We start from the raw sequence: 16,612 nt of genomic DNA, 5'->3' as shown, positions 1-16,612 counted from the left end.
ACCCTCCCTACACCCAGCATCCTTCCAGGCCTGAGTAATTGGCTCTTGATGGAAGAGCCATCCCTTCCCCTGTCATGTGTCCAGCCACCTGGGGCTGCTAGCAGCTCACACCCAATAGTGGTTTGATCTGTCATCAAGTAACCGCTCCAGAATGAGCCAAGTTGAAAAGCTGAGATAAAGAGGCTGAACATCAAACAACTTTCTGCCATTCCTCAATCTCTACATGCTGGGACTTTTCCAAGTGGGCTGCCAGACCAAGCTGCTGATGGTGGAGATGAGGGGTCATGAGACACTGTTTAGTCTCAGTTTGATGTCCTCTGAAAGCTGGAAGTAGGCAAGAGACCTTCAAAGTGTGCTGATGGAAGAGAGAAATGGCTGATGTTTTAACTCTCACATTTGAGATAAGGGGCTTTAAGGATCTGTCTGTTGTAGCAGGGAGTCAAGTATTTGTTAGGAGAAGAACTCTTGGGGTGGGTAGACCACATTCCCACAAAATCTCCAAGAAGTATGTCCAGTACGGCCGTGTGATCTCTTTAACATTTATGACCTAAGGAATTAGCTTTAAAAAAAAACTTTAGTAGGTCATGAACATTTAAAAATGTCATCTACACTTATCCCTGTAACTGGTAAATAGCTAACAGGTGTCTACCGAGCAGAGACCTTCAGGACTCTACAGATAAGTGGTTCTGAACCTAGAACATTAATTAGAACCATGGAGTCTTTCTCCAAACTCCTCCAGTTCTTACCCCAGACCAATAGATCCAAATCCCAGGTGTGGGTGGGGTGGAATCAGGCGTCAGCCAATTTCAAAGCTCCCCAGGTGTTTCCACTGTGTCTTCACGCCCAGCACGCCACTAGCTAATGAACCCGTCATTCTAAGAGAGAAAGGGAAGCTTTTCTCCACTGACCTTCTGCCCCTTGCCCCCTCTGGCCTTCCGGCGGGGAGTGAGGATAGAGGCGGGCTGTATCATTTTCTTTTTGACAAGGAAATCCTTCCCACACCCTGTTCGTTTTCATGACCACTGGGGCTGTGCTAGGCATTGGAGGACAGACAGCACACAATGGTGGGTATGCCCAACAATGCTGCATTTTCTGTGGATCTGAGAAGCAGCGGCAGGGTTCGGGTTTCAGTGGGCACCTGTGTCCCTGTAGTTGATGCAGCAATCACATAAGATGTGCTGAGCTGCTGAGCTGTGCCAGCGTGACCGTTAGCTTTGATTTTTAGACATGGATAACCTAGAAAGAGTCTCAGTAAGGGATCATCAGCATTGTGTTGGCCCGTGGATGTGTGTGTGTGTTGGGGGGGGTTGTCCTAATTAGTGTGTAAAGACTCAGTGCACTGTGGGCGTCAACACTCCCTAGGCAGGAGGTTTTGAACTGTGCGAGAGTGGAGGAACCCAGCTGAACGCAAGGCAGCAAGTGAACATACATGCACTCACTCTTCTCTGCTTGTTGCTGCAGGTGGATGCAACTGACTGCTTCAAGCTCCTGCCCATGGGCATCCCTGTCTCGATGGAACTGTCAAACAAGTATGTCCCTTTCTTTCCTAACTTGCTTTCTGTCCAGGTACTTTATCACAGCAATGGAAACGAGAGAGACTAGGGACTGGTGATCTCTTCAAGTGCTTGAAGGGACTCCTCACTGTCGTCAGAGTGTGGCTCAGACTCTCTTTCAGCTCCGTCTCTCATTACTGTGTGTGTCCCCCACCCTCCTTTTAGGGATGCCCACAAATACCCTTCACTGCCATGTCTCTCTCTGGTTCCCATGAACTCAGCACAGCAGAGTGTGCTTTCTGCTTCGGAATATGCCTCCTCCTCCCCCCCCACCCCAACTACCCTAGAGTCTCTCTTGAATTCTCGCTGCAGAAATGCAATCTGCCCTGTCTGCACTTTGCTTGTATTCTTTTCAGATCACAGAGGCGTTTCGTGTGAAGTTGAAAATAAGGCACACAGCAAATAACTTGTGAATCTGTGGGAAATGGCTGGAAGACACCTCTGAGACAGCTTCTGTAACTGGACCCATGGGCTGTGGATAAGATGTACCAGTGTTAAAGTTCCCGAGTTTGACAGCCACATGTGGCTTTGGTTCTTGGAGCATTCACAGGGAACATTTCTGGGTCAAGGGGCATGGCTTCTACAATTTGCTTTCAGATGGTCAAGGAAAACAATCTACATGGAAAGAAAGGTTGAATCCATGAATCAGAATGTCAACAGTTGGTGAACCTGGATAAAGGGTACACAGAGAATCCTTGAAGCATGTTTTAAACTAGAAACTTAGAGTTTTAAAATCATTTTAAGGTGTGTGTGCACATGAGTGTGCACGGGCACACACATGCTCACGCACACACACACATGTGCCATGTATGAGTATGGGTGCAGTGTCTGGGAAGCCTGGGGAGAGTCTCAGGTGCACTGGAGCCTGAGCTACAGACGGTTGTAAGTTGACTGAACTGGGTTCTGGGAATGGAACTCAAGTCCTCAGCAAGAGCAGCGGACCCTCATAACTTCTGAGCCATTTCTCTAGCCATGCAACTAGGAGTTTAAAGGAACATGTCCTTTAGGGTGTTCAAATGCACCTGCCTGCACCTCATCAAAGTCGGTCTGTCCCTACTCGCTACCCAAATGGCGCTCCCTTCACTGGAGCTGCCCGCCTTGATACCTAGATGTCGCTTCAAGGCATGTGTAGGCTGTGGCTCAAGGAGGCCGTTCATAAAGAAGGCCAGCTCAGACACTCACAGCTATACATATCCCCAGGGGGAGAAGTCACCATCCCCCACATGCTCCTCTGTCTGTCTACCTGGCTTCTGGGACAGCCCTGCCCTCTGGCTAGGTACACTACTTGGAGCCTGTGCCAGCTGGCTTCACCAGGCCCGAAGGCTGCAGGTAGCTTCCCCCTCCCTGTCAAACGATTCAGTGTGTTCCCCTCATGGCCTAGCCTGATGAGCCACAGAGAACATCGGGAAAACATGGCCAAGCAGGAACTGGACAATTAATTACGTGACCTTGAACTAGGAAGCCACCTCAGTGCTGCCTCTCCTCAGTTGTACGCGTCCCCATGACGAGCTGATCCTCAGCCTCCCAGGCTTGCCCAGAAGTGGTAACTAGGGGTGACGGTTAGTCCTAACTGGATTGGACCTAAGCTTGAGTAGCTTTGCAATCGCCCAGGAGACACACCTCTGGGCATGTCTGTGAGAGTGCTCCCGGGGAAGACTGACAAGGAGGATCATCTTCACTCAGTGGAGGTTAGATCCTCCCGTGGAAGCTCAGATGCAAGGGAGAACTGCGTGCAGACGCCTGCCTTCAGTCACAGCTCTGTGATCACTGGGTCACTGGAATGTAAGCAAGCAGCCTTCCCAGAGCATCGCCTTCCGTGAGTTCCCAGCCCGATGGACTGCCTCCCTTTATCCGCGAGCCAACATACACCTCTCCTCCCTTGTCCTTCTCCTCATCAGGTATTTGGCCACAGCAGCGAGAGAAGTTTCAAACACACTTGGCAAGCAGGACCCGATGACCACTCTGCCAGGTCAGACCCCAGCCAGAACCACGGGATTTATCACGCAGTAACCACTTCCATATCCCAGGGATGCCCACGGCGTGTCCTTTCCCGATCCTATAACGTTTGTGTCTGTGAAGAAAGTCTGTTTAAGGCCTTTTACCTCTGAGCGGTCACGATGAAGCTGAGAACTGCCTCTTCCCCAGACAGGTGGCTTGTGTCGAAGATCACACTGAACTCGTACTAAGGAAAAAGAAAGAAGTCACTTTTGGGCAACCACGAGCCATCCACATCGTGAACTTTGCTTTCTAGAATGGTCTGCAGTTTCTCTTCTGGAAGCCCATCTGCACAGCAAGTGTTACTTTTTAATGTGCATCTGATTTTCAGGCCCAAGGAGGCTTCCACGGCAGAGCCGTGCCCTTTCCCCCACTCTGGTGAGAGGCATGCCACCCCTTTCAGCCACAGGAAGGCCCGGAGGAAGTGTCACACTGCAAAAACCAGGGGTTTCTGACTTCACTTCTGTCCCCTTCCCAGGCTTTGCCGAGTTTACACATCATCTCATCAGCTGTGACGTTTATACGGTGGTTTTTAACTCAGGCAAACGCTGACAGATTGTGACTTGTTTAACATATCTCAATTGTTTTCCATTAAAGTCAGTTCTAGGCAGTTGCATGCTTTTTTTGCGGGGGGGGGGGGGACACCAAATTCTGTAAAACTGAATGCTACTGGAGAGAATGGGCATGAACCATTAAATCGGACCATTCCCCATGATGGGCACAAACATCCCCTTCCTAGACAGAAATCTGTGCGGCACTGGGACTTGGTTTCTGAGGATGAGGTATGAAGACAGCAGGAGGACACAAAAGAAGGACCTTGTCCCTGTAGGGTCAGAACTGCCAGAATGTCTGAGTTCAGTCAACCACACTGAATACTGGAATGAGGTAAGGGCACATGGCTTGGGTGGAAATCAAAACCAGAGGTGAAGGCATGAAACTGTCCAGGCTGGAAGTGAGGGCAGAAGCACACTGTCAATCAAAGTGAGCCTGAAGTGTAGTCATGAGGCCGAACCAGTGTCCTGACGCCCGATGACCCCGGGATTTGAGGACAGTGAGTGTGAGGGGCCGTGGGTAGGGGAAGCTCGGTCTTTGTATAACTTGCTGGGTTTTCTCCTCTCCACACCCTCACCTCCGGGTTTAGTCTTGCTATGGGTCTGCACATCTATATGTGGAATTTAAAAAAAAAAAATGATGGTCATTATGGTCATTGATGCTTATGATCTCTGCCGGAGAAACGGGGGAATCAATATTCTTTCAGTCTTATTTCTATTGACTTTATGACACTTTGAGAAACTCACGTGCCACTAGGAGAGACAGCCAGATATATTTATTTTGGGTTTGATTTGTGATATGAGCTAGATTTTCAAAGCAGAGTAGCGTGTTTAAGAAAGAGTGTGAGTTTCTTATATTTTTCGTTGTGAGCCTAGCCTTTAACGGCTGAGCCATCTCCCCAGCCCAAGTGTGAGTTTCTTAATGAAGTCTATTTTCTGTTACTCAAAAAATGTAAATGAAGTGGTGTGTGTGTGTGTGTGTGTGTGTGTGTGTGTGCGCACGCGTGTGCGCGCGCACGCTCATTCAGAGTACATACATGCTTTACCATGGTCAAAGCTACCCATAGTGCCTGGTCTTCCTCCTTGTGCCCCAGGTTGCCCTGTAGACTATGGGACACGGTACATCAAATGCAGTTGATGGGTTTGGGTGGTTTGCCAAGACATGAACAGACCTGATTTCACCTGATCTAAAACAAGGACCAGGTGGCGGGGGCCAGGTGGCCGGTGCCATGGAGCTTCTACCTTTTTTATGGAAGAAAATGCTAACTCAGAGAGTTTCCTTTAACGCCTGAACAGAGAAAATATCTACTGACTCAAAGGCAGTCCTGGCCTCTTTAGGGTCTAGCTTTGTTTCCACAAACCAGTCTGGTCATTTTTCCTAACCACAGCACACACTAGAGCACTCCACAAATAGCTGCTATTACTATGTGAGCTTAAGAAATCCGTCCCCTTCTAAACACCAACTTGACCGCAATGCCTTTAACTTTTCAAAATATGAACAAGAATACAGGTATTTCTGTTGGGAAAATTTGGGGGCATCTCCAGAAAATACTGAGGACCTGAAGGAATGGCAGAATTGGGACTGCGGGTCACTCGCTCTTGGGACACAGAATATCCCAGGAGAATAAAACATTTTAGGAAGGAACATTAACAAAGCACAAAGGTGTCTGTATGTCTTCCCTAGTTGGGGATGATGTGACTCAAAGAGACGAATCATGTCACCATAGAGCCCCTGGAGCAGAGCACCAGTGACAAACACATACCAGGGCTGGAATAGTCACTCAGCCACCTTGGGAGGCAGGGTGTGTGGTGTGCATGTGCGTGTGTGAGCATGTGCATGTGTGAGCATGTGTACGTGTATGTGCATGTGTGCGTGTTTGTGTGCATGTGCACATGTGCATGTGCGTGTGTGAGCATATATGTGTATGTGCACATGTGCGTGTGCGCACATGTGTGTGTGTGTGTGTTAGCATGCACATGTGTGAACATGTATGTGTATGTGCATGTGTGCGTGTTTGTGTGTATGTGCACATGTGCATGTGCGCACATGTGTGTGCGTGTGTGTTAGCATGCACATGAGTGAACATGTATGTGTATGTGCATGTGTGCGTGTTTGTGTGTATGTGCACATGTGCATGTGTGTGCACAATCACGTGCACACGTGTGTGCATGTATGTGTGCGTGCAGCAATAAGTGACCAATGGGAAGAGCTGGGGGCAGTGGCTTAGGAAGCACCCATCCCTGTCAAGGGCCTCACCTTGGACTTTGACCTCATGAAAGGAAATCCCACACTGCATTTGAGAAAGTCTGATTCCAGCAGCTCACAGGAAACACCCATCTCCTCCTGAAAGGGAAAAATGTCCACAGGTGACTAGACTGCATGAAGACAGAGGCATAAGGGGGCCCCAGGGAGGCCGTTGGGTCCTTGAGAGCAATTTCCTTGTCCCCGGCTGTGGTGCGCTCAGGAGCGCTGAGGCCCGAGCAAGCCTCCCATTCCTCTTCGGATGTCTGCCCACTTCTGCAGGGTTTCTGGGACAGCTGGAGATCACAGGACTATGGATCAATGTGGGCCAATGCTTTAGGTCTTAACCATTGTCATCAACTCAACCAGATCTGGAATCACTAGGAGGCCAGCTCTCAGCATGCTGGTGAGGATGTTTCTAGAAGGATTTAACTAAGAAGACCCACCCTGACTGTGGGCAACATTATCCCATGGGCCGGGTTACAGACTGAAGAGGGGCCAGTAAGATAGCTCAGTGGGTAAAGGTGCTTGTTGCTATGACAGATGACCTGAGTTTAATTCCTGGGACCCACATGGTAGAAGGAAAGAACCATTTCCTCTAAACTGTGCTCTGCTCTCCCCAGATGTATCTGTGGTATACACATATACACACAAAATAACTAAATAACTACAATGAGTTTTTTTCTTTTCTTTTCTTTTCTTTTTTTTAAGGAAAAATTGATCTGAGCACCGGCATCCATCTCCCTCTGCTTCCTGACTGCAGATGCATCATTACCCACCACCACCTGCTGCCAAAATGAACCCTCCCTCTCTTAAGCTGCTTTTGCCAGGTATTTTGTTAGCAATGAGAGAAGAAATAGGCTAAACCCAAGCTGCCCTGGTAAGCTGGACTGGACCCCAGGTGGGCTGGAAGCTTCCTAACGCCTGTACTAAAAAGTAACCTATATTTCTGTCTCTTTTATCCCAAGTCTAGTGTCTTAGAGTTTCCATTGCTCTGAAGAGACACCATGACCATAGCAACTCTTATAAAGGAAAACATTTACAGTTTCAGAGATGTAGTCCATTGTCATTATGGAATATGGGTATGGCAGTGTGCAGGCAGACATGGTGCTGGAGAAGGAGCTGAGAGGTCCACATCTTGATTGGCAGGCCACAGGAAATGAACCGTCTACCACACTGAGCACAGCTTGACCAAAGAACGCCTCAAAGCTCATCCACACAGTGATGCACTTCCTCCTACAAAGGCACACCCACTCCCACGAGGGCACGCCTCCTAATAGTGCCACCCCCCATGGGTACCATTTTCTTTCAAACTACCACACCTACCCACTGAACACCCCTTTCAAGATCTTGCTAACTAAAGAAATACAAATTATTCGAAAACGACATCTTTTTCATGGCAACTCCTAGGCTGTCGGCTGTGACAAGATGAAGCTGAATTATCTCCTTCTCTGCCACCAGCTGTCAGAAGCTCACTGAAGTGGATGATGAACACAAGTTTTGTACGTTTTATGAGAAGCCACAGAAGTAGCTGCCGATGCTCTGGGTTATGTGGTCCCAATCAGTGGTAGAAATGACAGACAAGGTTTTCCCATGAAGCAAGGGGTTTTGACCAAGGCAGAGTGTGCTTGCCGTTGAGTAAGGGCCATTTCTGTTATAGACGAAGGAGAACTGGAGAGAGGAAGCCCAGGTCTGTTAGCAAATGCATGGTGGACGCCAATCTAAGTGTTCTCAACACAGCTATCATACAAAAAAGAGGGAAAGGTATCCCTGGACTGACAGATACTACTGTGTCTCATCAGTTGGGACCTAAAAGAGCTCGCCAAATCTGAAAGATTTTTAACGTCTCTAAAGAAGATAATGTCCACCATTCTTTGTCAGAAAGCACTTACACAAAGGTCCGAGGCCCAGGACCAACACATCCAAGATTCAGCATCTTGTTATCCCATGTGTCCGGCAACACAAACACTGATGGATTGCTCTGAAGAAACAACACACTAAGAAAAACAGAGGAGGTTGCAGAACATGCTAAACTTTTGGCCAAGAGAACGCAGGAAGCCAAAGAAAAGCGCCAGAAGCGGATCGCCAAGAGACACAGGCTGTCCTCCCTGAGAGCTCCTTCTCTAAGTCTGAGTCCAGGCAAAAACAAGCATTTAAGGGTAACAAATAATCATACCTTGAAAAGACAACAACAAGACAAACAAACAAACAAACAAACAAAGCATGCCAAGGAAAAATGGGGTTTCTTTCCATAGCTCAATGTAGAAGCTCTCCCAGGGTGGAGGGTAAATGCCAGGGTGAGGTGATTTTACAGGCTTCCCAGCCTTGGCTGGACTCTGCACACACTGTGCTGGGAGGCTACAGGGAGCTGCTCTCGTCTCACTCAGGCACAAGGTTTCTAGCTGAGGTCAGGGGAAATTCACAGGCTCCCCTGCTCTCCTGGGACAAAATTAGAACAGCCATGGCACTGACAGTCTGGACACAGACGAAAAGTAGGAGGAACCAGTACCTGTTGAGTGCCAGCCTTGTGTCGCGTCTCACGTCTGGAGGCTGACGTTCACTGACAGCCATTCAGCAGATAGGCCCAAAGCCAGAAAGAATTTGGATAGTACTTGGCAAATCTGGAAGCAACCTCCTCACTACTTCCATGGCCTCTATCACCCAGAGAACCAGCCCACAGACTCGGGCACCGAAAGGCCTCCATGCCCCTTTTGGCCAAATTTCTTCCCTTTTTAATTGCATCAGGGTCTCATACAGCCCCAATTGGCTTTGAACTCATTATGTATCTGAGGATATCCTCCTGCTCCTAATCCTGATCCTCCTGCCTCTACCTCCTGGGATTGCCAGCATGCACCACCATACCTGGCTCCTCCACCCAACTTTCTGGGTCTGTGTTTTTTTTTGTACTACTGTGGTGATTTGGAAAAGAAAATGGCACTATTAGGGGTTATGGCTTTGTAGGAGTAGGTATAGCCTTGTAGCAGGAAGTGTGTCACTGTGGGGGTGGGCTTTGAGGTCTTCATTGCTCAAGCTACTCTCAGTGTGGTAGACAGCTCACTTCCTGTTGCCTGCCGATCAAGATGTAGAATTCTCAGTTCCTCCTGCATCATGTCTGCCTGCATGCCACCATGCTGATAATGGACTAAACCTCTGAAACTGTAAGCCAGCCCCAATTAAATGTTTTCCTTTATAAGAGCTGTTGTGGTGAGGGTGTCTCTTCACAGCCATAGAAACTCTTACTAAGACGACTTCTATAATTTTTTCTATTGAAAATATGAACACGCACACCAGATGGTGATGGCATATTGTTCCTGTGGAGGCTAGAAAAGGTCAGCAGATCCCTTGGAGCTGGAATTACAGGCAATCATGAGCCACTATGTGGGTGCTGGGACTCGAACTCAGGTTCTCTGTAAGAGCAGCAAGTGCTGTCAATGGTTGAGCCATCTCTGCAGCCCCGGGATTTTTTTTTTCTTGAGTTGGGAGTCAGTAATATAGGTTTGATAATTTTGTGAAAATTCATGGAGTGAAATTTAATGACTTAGGTACCTTGTTTTAAACATAAAAACAATTTATCCTATAAAATAGCAATGCTGTATAACATCCAAAATTCCAAGTACAACCAAGGAAATGACAAGAGATACATATAAGAGGAAACCACTGCAAGCCTTTTTAGTACTTAGAAATAACTGATATAGCTGATTTTAAATTTCCTGATGACTGGTTATGCCCAAAGGTAGTGCTGTTCACATGGAGACCCAAGACCACTTGCATTAATATCACCTCAGAAACATTTGGAAATGCATTCTTCAGCTACAACTCTATTGAATATGTACCTCTAGGAGACTCAGGGGTCATGGGACCTGGGATGAACACTGGTTCATTCATAGTTCTCTTCCTTTCCCAAGCCCCTGCATGTGTGAATGTGTTTTGAAACTGGGTCTCATATATCCCAGGCAAGAAGACTGTGCTGGCAAGATAGTCAGTGGGTAGAGACTCTTGCTACCAACCCTGATGATTAGGTTCAATTCCCAGGACCTACATGGTGGAAGGAGAGAGCTGAGATACACACACACACACACACACACACACACACACACACACACACACCTATGCACGCACGCATGCACAGAGACATGCACACACACATGCACACACACAGGCATGCACACACACGCACGCGTGCGTGCGTGCGCACACACACACACACCTATGCACGCACGCACGCACAGAGACATGCACACACATGCACACACACAGGCATGCACACACACGCACGCACAGAGACATGCACACACATGCACACACACAGGCATGCACACACGCACGCATGCGCATACACATTTTTGAAAGGTAAAGGTATAGGGCTTCATTTATTAAGAAAGCTTCAGCCGCAGTAGCTGTTCATCCAATACTTTGTTGCTCTTCTGGCACTGTTACTGTATTTTAAAAAACAGATCTACTTATTTTGTTATTTTATGTGTGTGGGTATTTTTCCTATATGTATGTATGAGTACAATGTGCATGCCTGGTGCCCTCAGAGGCCAGAAAAGGGCACTGGATACCTTGGGACAGATGGTTGAGAGCAGAACTGCCATGTGGGTCCTGGGAATCAAACCCGGGTCCTCTGAAAGAGCAACAAGTGCTCATAAGCACTGAGCCATCTCTCCAGCCCTGGCAGTGTGTTTAAAAGAGGCTAATCAACACATCAAGCTTTTACATTGGGTCTAAAATATCTTTCAATGTCATAATTACAAAGTACCAAGTGATTTTAAATGTAGCAGAAAGCCAACCTGTTTTCACAAATTTCTATTTATTTTGCAAGCAGAGTCCTAACAAAATATTTTGAAAATAATTTGACTATGAAATCTTGGACTGGACTTCAGGCCAATTCACTAACTGGCTCTTTTCCCAGCCCATTTTTTTTTTCTCTCCCTGGCTAGCAAGGACAGCTGACAGGGTCCCTCTAGCAATCACAGGTAATCCAATTGAAATTTCATAGCAATACACACTATTCTCAAGATAGGAAATCATCAATTAATTAAAAAAAAAAACCCACAATGACAGAAAGCATCCTTGGTCTGCACACACATGCTTCTGTATTCTTGTTGCCTGGAATTTAGCTCTTGGCTTTGCCTTTATTGAGTGAACTGGCTTGGCTCGTGGAAGCCTCGAGTGAGGGTCTGCAAACAGCAGCTCATTTGCTGGCCTGCCTGGCATGAAGGATACTTGCCTCGAAGAAGTCCTCTTTTCCAGACATACCTTGGCTGCCCCAGTTCTGGGCACCTGGCCAGCAGCGCCGGGGTCCAGACTGTAATGATGTGGGGGCGTTTGGAGGATCAGACAATAAAGCCAGTGAGCCTCTCGGGCCTTTTGGGCTCCTTCCTCCCATTTGTAGGAGGGTTTGATCTCTGACTCAGAGAAGGGACTTACTTGGCCACCAACATAGCAGCCTTTGGAAACAGAATGTCTGTGAGTTCTGTGGTACTCTCAGAGTCAGGGTGAGCTTGGAGTTTTGACATGTGTTTGCCAAACTGAAGAGGGTCCTCGGGTTTCATGTCTGGCTATCGGTTTGATGTTCCCCTAAAAGCCCTCCGTTAGGTTCTTTTGGTTGGAGTTCTGTTTGGAAGTGTTTTGACCCAAATTTCCTAATTAACAGAGGAACCAGAGGCAAGCAAAGCTCCCAATGACTGGGCTCAACAGAAAGAGGGATTACTCCCGGAGAAGACATCATCAGTTCCCTTCAACAATGAGTCAGCTGGCCTCGTCACAGAATGGTCCTGCTCCAGGGTTTCCTTCTCCCAGACAGGGCTCATGGAATTCCTATTGGTGAGATACACGCCAGCCTGCAGCTCAGAAAGTCAATGTGCTTTGGCAATTACATCTAGGCTTTGACTGTTGGTCCAGATATGCAACAGCTATGTGTGCCTTCATGCAAATAAACCACACTTTCTACAAGCCTGAATGTTACACCTGCCAGATGAAGTCATGACACCTGCCTGAGATGACTCCGACGCCCCACCAAGGTTGAAGGATGTGGGGTGGTTTTCCTGGATGACCTCTGCTCAGCAATGCCTCGCTAACATGCCAGGCACTGAGTTAAACCCATGGTCTAAGGACTCCGATCCCCTTTTAATTCTCACTTTATAAGGAGAAAACTGGAATGCAAAGGCATTCTATCATTTGCTGGAGGGTTTCAAGCAGGCAAATGGTGCAGCCAATTGGAGTGGGCATATGAATGCCCAAAGTCCATGCCTAGTCCGGCCTCTCTGCAGAATGATTGTCTTTAAATGTAAGTTCCTGTCTCCCAGTCCAACTGCCAGCTCTGTGAATCTACCACAGAGCACAATATGGGTATGAGGAAAGACTTCTCATTTGAACATTTTGTAAATGAGACTTAGGCTGTGACAAAATCCTGCCATAAGTCACCTATAATATGCATATGGTGCCATGTCCTCTGCCATTGCCTTATACTCTGCATTCGTTCGTTCGTTCATTCATTCATTCATTCATTCATTCATTCATTCATTCATTCATTCATCCATTTACATACTGTCATTGTTCTAGCAAGCCCAGAACAGAGGGATCTATGTCTGAAAGTGGAGCACAGATGCCTGCTTCTAAGGGATCAGTGTTAACACCTTCTGATACATAAGGGCACGTCTAACCTCTACCAGTTGATCAACGAGCAGACAAAACATGGCTTATTCATGGGATGGGATGTCATTCAACAACAAGAAAGTGCTAATGCATATCACAACATAGGTGTCTCTTGACATTCGAATGTTAAGTGAAAGGAACCAGTCACAGTCCATGTCATGTACGTTACTCCATTTATGTGAGATGTGCAGAACAGGTGAATACAGAGGGAGGGTGCATTAGTGGCAGCCTCCTGCTGGGGAGAGATGGAGGGGGAAGGCAGCGTGCACAAGCTATGGGATCCTCCTGGAAGGGATGCTCTGGAATTGTAATCGTGTCCCCATTCTCTGTGTGTTGCCTCTGAGTAATCTCGCACGGCTTTTCTTTTGCCTCATCCATGGAGACGGGTACTTGATGTCAGACTCTGAGGGACTAGGTTCCCAGGCTTTATAAACCTCCTGACCTAGCACACACCGCAGGGTAGACAGGTCCTGTGACCTCACCCTACAGAGATCAGCAGCATCTTCATTTGCTTCCTTCTTTCTTTCCTTCTTTCCTTCCTTCCTTCCTTCCTTTCTTCTTTCCTTCCTTCCTTCTTTCCTTTCTTCCTTCCTTTCTTCCTTCCTTTCTTTCTTCCTTCCTTCCTTCTTTCCTTCCTTCTTTCCTTCCTTCCTTCCTTCCTTCTTTCCTTCCTTCCTTCCTTCTTTCCTTCCTTCCTTCCTTCCTTCTTTCCTTCCTTCTTTCCTTCCTTCCTTCCTTCCTTCCTTCTTTCCTTCCTTCCTTCCTTCCTTCCTTCCTTCCTTCCTTCTTTTCTTCCTTCCTTCCTTTCTTTCTTCTTCCCTTCCTTCCCTCCTTCCCTCCTTCCCTCCTCCTTTTTGGATTTTCAAGACAGGGTTTCTCTGTATAGTCTTAGCTGTCTTGGAACTCTGGATCAGGCTGGCCTTGGCCTCGGCCTCGCTACCTGCCACTGCCTCCCGAGTGCTGGAATTAAAGGTGTGCGCCACCATGCCCGGTGAGCTCAGAATCTTCTAAAACAGAGAAGTCCACCAGTGGAACATTCCGGATGCCAGCTCACATGGCTTTACAGACAAACTTGATTGCATATTGATTTTAATTCACTTAAGTGCCTCTGAAAACACAGGCTCATTCAGTTGCTGTTTGAGTGTTTTCTTTGTATGCTCAGGGGAGGGTGACTCTGGCACTGCCCAAGTAAGCCTCCATGCAATGAGAGCTCTGAACAGCAGGCTGAAGCCTCCCTTGTCTTCACAGTGTTTCTCAGGGGGAGGGGACAGGAACCTGGAAAGTCCTGGGTTTAAGATTTAAGGTTCTCGTTCTGGCTATTAGGATCCAGAGAGGACCTAGAAAACGGTTCTTAGATATTTTTGGCTCTCTCACCCACAGGCGTCGATAGGTGGTTAGGGTATTCATACTGCCTCAGAGAGAGAGATCCTCATCCTGCTGGAAACTAACAGGGCAGAGCTAACATGCACTGAGACCTGATTGTATGGTAAGTAGGCAATGCTCTAAGCATTTTTGCTGGTTGTATTTCTGTGGCTGTCACAAAAACACCTTGCAAAAAAGCATCTTAGGGGAGAAAGCTTATTCAGCTGATAATTCCAAGGCTCTGTCCGTCACCATGGGGGAGCCAAAGCAGATGTCAAGGCAGGCAGTTTTGCCACCTGAGTAGAGAATGCAGGCAAGCTTAGTGCTCTGCGAGCTGACCCTGCTCTTACACTGGTGCTGCCCACTTTCAGGCTGTGTCCTTTCAGTCCAGGCAATCAGACAACCCCCACAGACATCCATCCACAGGCCACCCCAACCTAGGCAGTCCCCCACTGAGCTCTCTCCCAGGGCTGACTCTAGGCTGTGACTGACATCACAATGTGACTCTCAACAACCCCGCAGGGCAGGCATCAGGGGCTCACTTGAGGGTTACACAGCTCAAGCCTGACACTCTGGCCTCAGGACATACTGCCCCTGAGAAAGGAGGCCTTGGAGAGTCTGGGGAAGATGGCGTCTCCTCGGTTTCACAATCACCGGCCCATCTCACACTGTTGAATGTGACGTGGGCTGGGATTCTGTTTCTAATGACTGGTAGCCACTGTCATGGCTACTTAACTCATAAGTTGTGACTGCCGGCTCCTAGTACAGTGGCTTTAAATAGCTCCCAGGAAGTATTTGATAAAAGAGGAGTCTGGTTTACCCCTGACTGTGGGCCAGACTTAATGACCTACTCTGGAAGAACAGATGTGGCTGAGGAATTTACTTGTGGCCTCTCCGGGGGGTGGGGGTCAGCAAGGCCAGCTTCTGCCTTATTTTCACTCTCTTAGATGGGTTGCTATAGAGGGACCCACCTAAGTCACTGTGGCATATGACACTCAAGGAGGGACCTGATGGGAAAAGAACAAAGGCCTCCTCCCAGTGGCTGTCACCAGCTCTCCAGCTAGATGTCGGAAGGCATCACAGCATCCCTGGATCCCTAGCTGACATCTCTGGCTCCTGCCAGCTAGCAGCTAGTGGAACCATAGTGTGACAATTAAATTTGTCCTCTGTCACCTGGGGAATAAGATGTTCTTGTTAAAACATTGACATAAACACACCTAAGCCTCAGAAGCGAGGGTAGAGGTGTAGCTGGAATCTTTTATGTGTTCTGCTCAGTCTCACAGCCGCTTATAAAATAATCACTCTGAGGTTTAATATTAATTACAAATGCTTGGCCAGTGGCTCAGGTATGTTACTGATTAGCTCTCACAATTAAACTAACCCATTTCTGCTGATCTGTGTATCACCACGTGGCTGTGGCTTACTGGCATCTTACTCCTCTAGAGGCTACATGGCATCTCCCTGACTCTGCCTGCCTTCTCTCCATATCTCTGTTTGAATTTCCCACCCGGCTCTATTCTGCCTGGTTATTGGCCAAATCGGCTTTTTTATTAACCAGTGGTGGTAAAGCATATTCACAGCATACAGAAGGGCATCCCACATCACAGAGGGTTTGTAAAAGTGGCCACAATTTTCCATCCTTCCTTGAGTCCTTTTGATTCTTTGGCTGTTCCCATCACAAGGTCAACTTGACTTTCCCATTCTGAATTTGAGCAGGATTTATGACTGGCTCCAACCGCCAGAATACAGCTGAGGTGACGCTATGCCTATGCAGAGCCCTCCTCCAGGAGGCCTTGGGCCTTCCATTTGTTCTCTTGGAATCCTGCCAAGACCATGTGAGCATTGGCTAGCTTGCTGAGAGATACCAGCCACCCAGCTCAGTCACTGCATTCCAGATAACAGCTATATTCCAGCCGATCTGGCAGGCAACCATGAACCCTGAGCGAGGTCAGTCAAGAAGCCGAAACTGGCCCTGAGCTGAAAGACTGCCCAGTTAATGTCTACAGTGGGGAGCAGTAATACACGGTTATTGTATCAGGCCTATTAATGTTAGGGTGGCTTGCTACACTAACAGGCACACAGTCTCTGAGAGCATCCTGGAGCGCGTGGGTCCCACCCAGGGAAGGGCAACAAGGATCACTGTTAAGACCCTAATGCTACAATCCAGCTGCTGTCCCAGCTGCAGTATCTGCAGCAGCCCTTCCTCCTTACAGATGTCCCCAGCTATGGAGAGGGACACTGTAACTCTCCAG

General features: G+C 47.9%; 1 protein-coding gene across 1 annotated transcript in view; it reads right to left on the bottom strand.

Annotated features, from left to right (window-relative positions):
- Positions 1 to 16,612, bottom strand: part of Itga9 (integrin subunit alpha 9) — a 289,334-nt gene that overhangs the window by 62,303 nt on the left and 210,419 nt on the right. Inside the window, exons 19-20 of the mRNA XM_051202213.1 lie at positions 6,357 to 6,443; positions 3,656 to 3,735 (exon numbers count right to left, since the gene is read on the bottom strand). Of these exons, the coding sequence (XP_051058170.1) occupies positions 3,656 to 3,735; positions 6,357 to 6,443 (167 nt within the window). The remainder of the gene's footprint in view (positions 1 to 3,655; positions 3,736 to 6,356; positions 6,444 to 16,612) is intronic.

Source organism: Phodopus roborovskii, unplaced genomic scaffold (assembly GCF_943737965.1).
Source record: "Phodopus roborovskii unplaced genomic scaffold, PHOROB, whole genome shotgun sequence".
In the NCBI taxonomy this organism is placed as follows: Eukaryota; Metazoa; Chordata; class Mammalia; order Rodentia; family Cricetidae; genus Phodopus; species Phodopus roborovskii.
This window is presented reverse-complemented; position numbering and strand designations above follow the sequence as displayed.